The sequence below is a fragment of the Lycorma delicatula genome, chromosome 7 (assembly GCF_047948215.1).
Source record: "Lycorma delicatula isolate Av1 chromosome 7, ASM4794821v1, whole genome shotgun sequence".
In the NCBI taxonomy this organism is placed as follows: domain Eukaryota; kingdom Metazoa; phylum Arthropoda; class Insecta; order Hemiptera; family Fulgoridae; genus Lycorma; species Lycorma delicatula.
In genome coordinates this window covers 29,719,273-29,730,001 of record NC_134461.1, presented here as the reverse complement: position 1 = coordinate 29,730,001, position 10,729 = coordinate 29,719,273, and the positions used below count along the sequence as shown (strand labels likewise).

General features: G+C 28.3%; 1 protein-coding gene across 3 annotated transcripts in view; it reads right to left on the bottom strand.

The window, feature by feature from the left end:
- Positions 1 to 4,958: 4,958 nt before the first annotated feature.
- Positions 4,959 to 10,729, bottom strand: part of LOC142327999 (delta(14)-sterol reductase TM7SF2-like) — a 36,669-nt gene continuing 30,898 nt past the window's right edge. Inside the window, exons 7-9 of one of the 3 annotated variants that reach the window (XM_075371433.1) lie at positions 9,916 to 10,043; positions 8,222 to 8,511; positions 4,959 to 5,846 (exon numbers count right to left, since the gene is read on the bottom strand). In XM_075371433.1, the coding sequence (XP_075227548.1) occupies positions 8,228 to 8,511; positions 9,916 to 10,043 (412 nt within the window). In that variant the 3' untranslated portion in view covers positions 4,959 to 5,846; positions 8,222 to 8,227. The remainder of the gene's footprint in view (positions 5,847 to 8,221; positions 8,512 to 9,915; positions 10,044 to 10,729) is intronic. The other 2 variants (XM_075371431.1, XM_075371430.1) reach the window with 2 other exon arrangements.

The following is a 10,729-nucleotide window of genomic DNA, read 5'->3' as shown; positions in this document are numbered from 1 at the left end:
TGCTGTGTACATTGTGAAGGGGATTTTGAACAATTACTATAACTGAGGTTTATTATTCTGTTACCACTTATCATTTCATGTATTTTATTTTATTTTATTTGCTTTATTAAGAATAATGTTTATATGGTGCAGAATAGTATGATTTTCTGTTTCTGGTTTATTAAAAAATATTTTAAAAAGTTCTTATTACTTTTTATTGGCTGTATTTACATTAATTTTCTCAGAATTAAATTCTCAAGATTAGATACTAAATCTTCTGCATTTATTAGTCATTTAACAAAGCTATTGTATCTTTTAAATCTACGTTTTTTAAAAGTTAAAAACTTGTTTTTCAACACAGAATTTTGTGTTTTACATTACATATCTTAAAAATTAATGGAGTTACAGATCTGGGACTAGTTTTATCCTAGTTCCCAGCTTAAATTTAATTAGAAAAAGGAAAGATTTCATTAGAAAAGAGCAACTTGACTCCTTAATTTGGGTCTCAAAAATTAGAGTAGTATCGTCTTATTAGAAGTGGTGAAATCTTGGCAAAATCTTTCGTTAGCCAAAACTAGAAAAAAGGTGTTTCCAGACCTATGCTTTATGAAGTTTTTTCATTAATTTCACCAGCAGAACGTGTCCTGAAAGTTTCACTTTCTTCATGGGACACTGAATAAAATATTTAAATTACATTCTTAATACTAATCTAATGGTTTATATATAAAATAAATATATATTTATTTATTTTATGTAATTTATAAAATAAAATATAAACTTCAAAACACCAAGAAGTTAAGATTTTTCATATATATAAACTATATTATAAAATTAAATAACTTTACAAATATTAATTTTATGGAGATCTTAAAAATTGCACAAATTAAAATGAAAATCAAAAGGCTTATTTTGATTTTTAAAAGTAACATAATTAGTAATGTAATTTAATACAATTTTCTTTCCTCCAACCTATAAAATACATTACAATTCCTCACTTTTTATCATTTTATAACTGTGTTGCATATTAACTAATGACAACCTATAAGTTGCTGCATGATCATCATAACCCTAGTTATCAAAACAACTCCACAAGTGTTTTCTTTATAAGCAATTTAAAAATCGGGACAGTTTTACCTCATAATGAAAGGTTTGTATCAACTTACTGTGAAGAAACAAAATTGAAATGTAAAGAAAAATAAATAGAAATTATAAATAACCAGAAGCAATAGCACTATAAATTTACCATATTGCTACTATAACTATAGTCAGCCCCCAATTAATTTGTATTCAGATAAGAAAAAATCTTTTTAATTTTTTTTCTAAGTGAGATAAAAAGTCACACAGCATCGTGCATACTGGATGATGTATTTTACATTAGGTATAACACAAAATGCTTTGGTTCTAGTTTAAAAAAGTAAAATATGTTCATACACACAAAATTTAAAATGTATAGACTAATATTTTTTAAAAAAATTTACAGCTATGTTTTAAATCACAGCATCTGATAAGTTGCTTTGGCCTCACTGTTTTATATGTGAATTGAACATGAGAAACGTTTTTTTAACTTTACACTGAACATGAGAGTATATTTGTTAAAATTTTAAACTGGATAAAATAACACTGTTGACTCACAATATGAAAACTGTAATGTTCAAAATTATTTTATAATTTTGTAAATAATTATTGAATGATTAAAAATCATTTTAATCTCAATTTGATAAAAATTTGTTATCATACAGGATGGGCTGCACAAAATGATCAAACATTTGCTTAGGTTAATAATTATTGCGTTTTCTATTGGTAGAAGTGCAGCAGTTCATGAGTATTAGTTTCTTCTCTTTCCAAGTGCGCTGTTTGTGTATTGTTTCAAGATGGCTGACAAAGAAAAAGTGACTGTTGAACAGCACATAAAGACTGTTTTTTAATAAAATGAAAAGTGTGATGCTTACAAAAAGAGTTTCGTGCACATTTTCAAACTTGGTGGTCACCCTCATTTAAAAGAATATGTAGATTTTAAGGAAAATTTAATAGTGATGGTTCAGTATTTGGGAATAAGCGCAAACAAACTGTCAATGTTTGTTCTCCAAAGAATGCTGAAGCTGTTAGATCAGTGTTCCTGAGGAGTGCGGGCAAATCAACAAGAGAAGCAGCAGCATAACCTGGGATTTCTAGGTGATCTGTGCAGTGAATTTTAAAAACCAATTTGAATTTGAATCCGTATAAAATAACATGTTGACTAAATTAACGGGTGACAACAAACATCAAAGAATGACATTTGCTGAATAGGCTGTGAAACAAGATGTATAGTTGAACAATGTTTGGTTTTCAGGTGAGGCACATTTTCAGTAAGATGGGGTTGTTAATAAACAAAACTTGCATTTTTGGGCTTCTGAAAATCCACAAGTGCTTCATGAAAAGTTGCACCTTGCTCCAAGAATAATTGTATAGACCGCTATCTCAAGTCATGCGGTAATAGGGTCATTCTCTTTTGAATAGACATTGAACAGCGAATTTATCTAAACATACTGCATAATAATTTTGTTCCTTAGCTTCTTGCAGAAGGGTTTCAATTAAAAAACAAGTGGCTCATGCAGAGTGGAGCCAGACCATGCAGATAATGTTGTTTTAGACATTCTGCATGAACATTTAATGCTAATGTTATTTCAAACCATTTCTAATCGTTTTGTGAGTGAACAGAACTACTAGCCCCCTGAATAGTCCTGATTTGATTCATGTGATTTTCTTTGAGGATTTCCAAAAAAAAAAGATTTTTTCTAAACATTCTTGTACAGTGATGCAATGAGTGCTGGATCATCGAGGCGTGCGATGAGATAACCAAACATATGTGTAGTCGAGTTATTAATAACATAGGAGTTTACATTGAAGTTGCTAGATGTGATGATGGTCATATTGAATATATGATAAGCAGAACATAATCACCATGTATACTAGTAAACATGTTGTATTTTACTTTCTGTATTGCGATTCAAATAAATATCTTTTAACAAAGCCAAATGTTGGATCATTTTGTGTGCCACTCTCTGTATTTAAACAGCATGTTTCCTAATTATAAGTTTTCTTTCAACTATAAATTATATTTGTGTTGTGTAAATTTCAACTTATGCAAAAACTTCAAAATTGTAATCATTATACAAGTAGTGACTTAGCTGAATGTGGGAATTTCTGTAGTATTTTACATTATAAAAATATTTTATTTAGTTTTTGTATTTGGAAAGCAAACTAGTGCCTTACACTTAATAAATTTGGTACACTGAAATATAAAACCACTGCTTTTTAAAACATAATAAATGATTTATTTATGACCAAGATTCAATGAATCACTGTTTTTTTTTTGTATGAACAAAAATATATTAACACTTTGAACCCTAAATCTATGTATATCATGGAGGCTGTCATATTTAATTCCATTAAAAATTTTTACTCGCATTTGCTTGTTACTACTACTGCCCATGGAATTATTCCTTAGTTATTTTTTTTAATATGTTTTTTCTACCGATTATCAATTGGATATTTTTGGAAACGTTGAATAAAACTAATGCATGTTGGTAATCTCTTCTTGAGGCAAGAAATTGTTAATGTTCCGAACGTGATTTCGTCCGTTGTTTTCTCTATACATTTATGTGGTCATGATTAACATTAGTGTTATTTCTGTTGTGTGAAAATAAATTTGTTAACAAGCAGCTTTTTTTATTGGATATTGTTAAGTTAGTTATCATTATATTTATAATAATGGATGACATTTACAATCCACAAACTGTGAAACTGAAGCTGGTATATGATTTGGAAAAATTCAAGGGGGTGAATAATAATTCGAATCTTAAATAAGTCGAAACTTTGAATGACCCAATTTATGATTCTGGTTCAGAGGGCAAAATTGATGATTGTAAAATTGTAAACAATCCTAGACCATTAACCCCTTACTGGTTTGCGATATAATATTATGTTGCTCAGAAAATGCAAAAAGGGGCTGCTGACAGAATATTCTGTCGACAACTTTGAAAAGAAATACCAAAGCTGTTGAAATTTATATGCCAAACTGTAAATAATTACCCAATTTAAATGTGGTTGCCAAAAATTAAAACAGATTTGGTTTACATGAGGAGGGATCACCTCTTGTGTAAAATGGAAGGACAGCAGAGATGTTCTGGCACCATCAGTTCACAAAATGACAGCATTTGAAATTAAGTTTACTTCAAAAGGAGGTATTCGTTACCAAATCTACACCAGATATCATTGTAGACTACAAAAACAAATGGGGTAGATAGGTACGATCAAATTATTTCATATTATTCATTCTGGAAACAAGCAGTGGCAAAAATTATTGTTACTTTTCCATTTTTTTCATTCTGTTAATTGCTAGTACCTTTGTTGTTTACCGTGCTTCAAGAGTTGCAAACATTTAAGATGTAAATGCCATTTGAAAAATGTTATTATATCAATTAGCACAGCATCGGGAAAAAATCAGGATTTCTTAAGTCACACCAGTTGAAATAAAAGCAAACAGACTAACTGGCTGCCACTTTCATGACAAAAATGAAGTCTAACTTTTTCTGTAAACTCACTTTCAAGACTTCCTGAAATTTTTGGCAAGTATATCATAAATTAAATTTTGTTATATTTATTAAATATAAAATGCATGACATCTTTAAAAATACTTCTAAAAAGCCCCAGGCCTATGGCATTTCATTATATTCTAGGGTTCAAATTGTTATTGTAATCTTAGCAATGTACATCAATTCTGAATAAATTTAAAATAACATACGCATAACTTGTCAGACATTTCAACATTTAACTCTCTTGAAAATTAAATAAACATTTTTTAATTATTTTTAAGCTATTCATGGTGTAAAAATGATGAATAACATCAGAAAAAAGATTAAAACACTTAGATTTCAATAATTACAGAATCATCTACAAAAATAACAATTTTGCTTACTTGTTGGAAGAATCTGTTGAAATAAAAATAAAATTACAGACACATTAATTAATAAATGCCATTTAAATCTTTTTTAACATAAATAACATTATATACATAATTAAAATAATAAACATTAATGTTGTAAAAGATGGAGTACTACAAAAATCTACTAATAAATATGTATGATTCAATTTTTTTTTTTATCAAAATAAGAGATTTTTAATATCAATGAGCTTTATTTTGCACAATCTATATAATCAAAGTAGTAATCTTATCTTTTTAATGTATAAAATAGAGAGAAAAATCTAAACCTAAAATTATTAATCATTTTAATACAACACATCTAAGTTTGTTTTAATACACACACATTCTTAATTAATTATTAAAGAGATAATAAAAATATATCTCTAATATTACAATATAAAATAATAAATAATTATTACACTATGACAGTATGTATGTAATAATAAAATCTCTGTAATATTACATATAACAATTCTTAGGTTTAATAATAATAATAATAATAAAAAACAGACACTACCAATAATGTCTTAAGTCCATATTTGGAACTGTACATTTTTAAAAACAAAACACAATTAAATATTCAGTTCATATATGTATTTAAATATATCATTATATTTATATGAGATCAAAATCTCAACAAAATCTGACAATCATAAAAACCAACACTCAAGTGCTTAAACTTCTCAAGCAGTTATTTGTATTCGTAATAACAATATATGTATATTTTTGTCACATTTATAGTATAAATAAATCTGTAAAATGTTTGGACAATTAAGACTTAATCATCTGTCACAAATCAGCTTAAATCAATGTATCTATATAACAGTACAGAATGTTCAGCAATTCCTCAGTTCAGAAACAACACCAAAAATGTTTTATCTTGAAGATAAAAAAAAAAAATCACCTGGAATCATAAAATAAAATAATAATACCACTAATACAATAAATAGATAATAATCTAATCTATTTTTAAACTTTTGACTTTTAAATCTAGATAAATAAATCATCCTTTTGTTAGTATTGCTAACAATAACTTTGCATTTATTTTGTGGAGGTTTATCAAAAGTTAACTAAATTGTAACAATTTTTCTCTTGGTAAAAATGATGACGTTAATTACCATGGCTTCTTGCATGAAGGCAATTTCAAAAAACCACTGAAAATAAGCCAATTTTCCTATAGCAAAAAAGCGCATGTGCAGTAGTTACCACAGTAACTAATCTATGATCTAAGATGGGAAGTACATGTTTGTCTCCCATCCACTTTGATTAGCAATGAAAATGCAGAAATAAATGAAACACGGAAGTTGACAATTATGAGTCAGTGAGATTAGTTTTTGTAAGCTGAAGGAACACCACTATTAAAGATTCATTGGGCATATTGGGTTTTAATGTTGTGAAAGAATGCGCTGTGTGATTGGTCACAAATTAAATAATTTAATACTGACAGAATTCATAACTTGGTCCCATCACATATTGTGAACTGATGTCACTAATTCATTATGAGAAATGCTAAAGAAATTTGAGAAGATCAATCTAAACAATTTGAAGAGGTGAATGATATCTTCTGCATAGCTGGATTTAGTAACAAGCCTTTACTTAAATAATTAGAGGTAAATTTTCATTCCCTAAACCCTGGACTTGGTAATTAATTATATTTTAATGTGTGCTGTTATGAGCTGATTTGCTAAATAAGATGATCCCGCTAATGTGTAGTGCCTATAGTATACCTTTTATTTGGGAATGAATATGCATCCAGTCTGACAGAAGTAATATTTGAGGCAATTGTTACAGTTTAAAAATTTATACTCATACATTTAATCAGTAAGAAAGTCACAACAAAAAATAGCATGAACTGAAAATATTTCCAATTATATACTTAAGATTTTTCAATCATTTTAAGGTTACCATTAAAAACAGTATCACTGGAGACTCCACCGAAGAAAGGTGCTAATAGTCAACTCCAAAATATCGGAAAAATAATTTCATATTTGTAAATAATTTTTTATTTTAACCTGCAATGCATTATATAATTCAATTTAAGAAAATAAAAAAAATGTCAAAAATCAAAGATACATACATCTGTACTTAACACTATTATAATAGTTCTTACAAAACTTTCTGTAGTTCACTGAAGTTACACAACTCAAAGAAATTTCTCTCAAATGTTAACTGCATTATCTGTCAAAATATATGCCAAAATACACACACTAATAAATACATAAGCCACCAAGTATGATTAATATTAACATAACCAATTAACAATAAAGCCTGAATTTTAGAAAGGCAATAAATATTCTTAACTATCAGCTCACCAGACTAGTGCAGTGGTTAATTTGTTATCTCAAATCACTAGTTTAACAGTTGATTTTAAAAAGTTGATGGTTCTGAGGTTTAAATCCTAGTAAAAGTTAGTTGCTTTTATAGAGATCTGAATACAAGACATTGGATACCGGTGTACTTTAGTGGTTGGGGTTCAATTAACCACACATCTCAGATTTAGTTGGCCTGAGTGCCTACATCTCATTTACATGTCATACTCATCCTCATCTCACTGGGCTGTAGGGGGTGGATACGCAAGGTGGACTGTATTAGGTGTCTGAATTAAATCACTGGATGCATGAAAGGGATACATTTATTACTGTAAACTAATTAAAATACTTATAAAAACAACGGAACATAGAATCGTAAATTAACATATGTGATAATATAAATCATCTGTAACTAAATTGTAAACAAATAATGAAATATAACTATTTATGACCCGCAAGAGGGAATAATCAAGCCAACACTCATGTCCATCACGCAAAGTCCACAATCTGTACACCTCGACCTCATCTTACCGAGTGTGTAACTTGCCAGCCGCTTGCAATATAGCGCGCTGAACCTAAAGACAGACAGAACATCAACCACGGGGGATTGCTTATTGTTCATTAGTTGGAACAGATTGCAATGTATACATTAGGAAAATAAAATGAAAGACTATTAGTATATTTCACAATTAGCTGTAATAGACAGCTTATGGATCAATGAACATAACTTTTTATGTGGTTTGAGAAAAAGTAGTATCCTAATTAGGGAATAAATTATACATCGTAATTAAAAGTTAACACAAAATGTATATCTAATAAAAAATATCAGTAATCAATGAAAAAGTTTATTAGTGCAACTGAAACTAAACTGAGAATCCCAAACAGGAAAATCTGGGAAGTTTTGTTTTCTAAATATTATATAATTTTACGATAAAATTTTATTGTAATTAGAAACAAAATATTCACTTACCTGATTTTAAAAGATTTTTGGTATAATGTAGTATTTAACCTTTTGTGTGTATCTATCCCACGAACTAGTATAAATAGTTTTATATCTTGCATTTTTACGAATCGCTCTATGTATAAGAACAGTGGTAGCAGCAAGTGCAACAGCATATGGAACCCAATGTGAAACTCTCACAGAAACTGCTAGTATCCAGTACATCAGTATTACACCCAGATAATTTGGTTGTCTAACAAAACCCCACCATCCACCGCTTAACAACTTTTTACCACTAACAGTTGGTATTGATTCAAAATCTATAAATTGCAAATATTAAAAATTCTTATTTTATAAGATTTACACTAGCAGTATTAAAAGGTTATCTATTTACAACTTACAATACAAACACATAACATTTGTAAAAAATATATATATATAAAACTCATAAAATTGCATTAAAACTGATTGTATAATAATTAATAAAATTATATAATCTCTATAACAAATGCCGACTAATTATATAGAAAATAATTAAAGCCTTTGATAATCAATACTCACAATTGTTGGTAAGTGGATACTTATTTTTATATAAATATAATTGTAAACATATATTATGTCTACAGAACATATGGTAAGCATTACTGCTGCTGCTACTTACTGAATATAACAAGGACTCATATCCTAGAAGAAATTTAATTTTACTTTTCTTACTCCTAGAAATTACGGATTCAACATAATCATAGAGAAATATTGTTATAAGCATGCAGTTCAATATTTTTATGGGCTTTTGGAGGGAAGAGCAAAAATGTTATAGGTAAGTAATTCGATAAATCCAGTAACATTAAAAAAAGTTTTGCAGTATTTGAACAGTGACTTTTTAATGTTTTAATATTTATCTGGTGATCACACAATCTTTTTGGTCTAGAATAATTTTTCCAAAGCTTATCTGCATAATTATATTTTAATTTGTATAGTATACAATCTACCTACTCTGCTAAATGAGTCTTCATACAAACTTCAACCAGTACATCTACATATACATACAATTCAGTTTTTTTCATGTTGGAAGTACAGCAACATAAATTTGTAAAATATAGAAGAATTAAAAAGATGTTCTTGAGCATCAGTTAATCATCCAAACTTAGAAAAAACGATACTTAAACTTTTTACAATAAACTGTTGTTATAAGGATTTCAAATTATAAACCAAAATAAAATGTATTAGATGTTAAAGGTAGAACACATAACATTTTTATCAGCTTAAATTTAAGACATAATAGTAAAAAAAAAATATGATAAAAATGCCTGCTATAAATCATACATAAGCAATGGTTTAGGATTCATTAGGTGATTTTTAATTTTAGTAATTGTAGATGTTTAATTTTGCTATTTATTATAATGGTCTTAGGTGAGCAGTTTGTGGTTTAGCTAAAAGTTATTATTTTGACTAATCAAATTTATTTATTTTGGTTTTAACTGTAACAACTTAGGAGTAAAATTGTGAAAATCTTTACAGTTTCAATCTATACCAGATTATATTTCACAAATAATGTACTGCAATACATTCACCATGGAGACTAAACTACAGTTAAGCAGATTCATTAATCTTGTTAACATATAAATGACATATCAGGGTGAAAAATACAGCGAATACATACGCAAGAAAAGAAATTAATTTCAATAGTCTCATTAAAAAACAAAACCAATTAATTCTGTACTTACTTGCAAATGTTGGACTAAGAGAACTTTTCCTGAAATTGCCTTTCTGATTTGTACTTAGACGATAAACAAAGTAAGCCAAAAAGTAAAAGATAGTCAGTGCAGCAAGAAGGTACACATTTAACTCAATCCTGAAAAAAATTTACACAAAACATAATTAATTGTAATTTGAGAAAAAATTATTTTCATGGTTTTTACTGAAACATACTTATCCAAGTCTACTAGTAAGTAACATGTATCATTAATCGTTAGCTATTCTGCGATACTGCAGGACTCTGATACTTTGGCTTAAATTAAGGATTACTGATGTGAGTGAGAAAGACTAATTGTAGAATCTTTACTAGGTTTAAAGGTTGAAAGCTTACAATAAAAGGAGTAAAAGAATTAATAAACTCAAAGGTCAAATCCAGTTTCTGTCTCTGTGTTGCTGGATACTGGAAAGAGGTTAGCACAAAAACTCAATGGCAAAGATTTTGTAGGAAAAAGTGGTTCAGCACCAAAGGTATATATATATTTTGGCTGCTCCTCTATATACATAATTCGTTTCATTCACAGAGATGATTTCCTTGACATATATGTAATAGTAAAGGAAGCAAATAACCCTCACATCTATAGCAACAATCATAATAAAATGTACAATTACACACTGAAATTAAAACATGCAATCAGGGTTAAAAGATAACTGGAAAGTTAACTGAAACTAGACACACAGAAAAGAAAATAACATCTACTTATATCAAGCTGTAATGTAACTAGGTAGGTTATTTAATTGATTTGGTGAGAATTTCCTAAATTTAGTTACAAGAATGAGGAACTC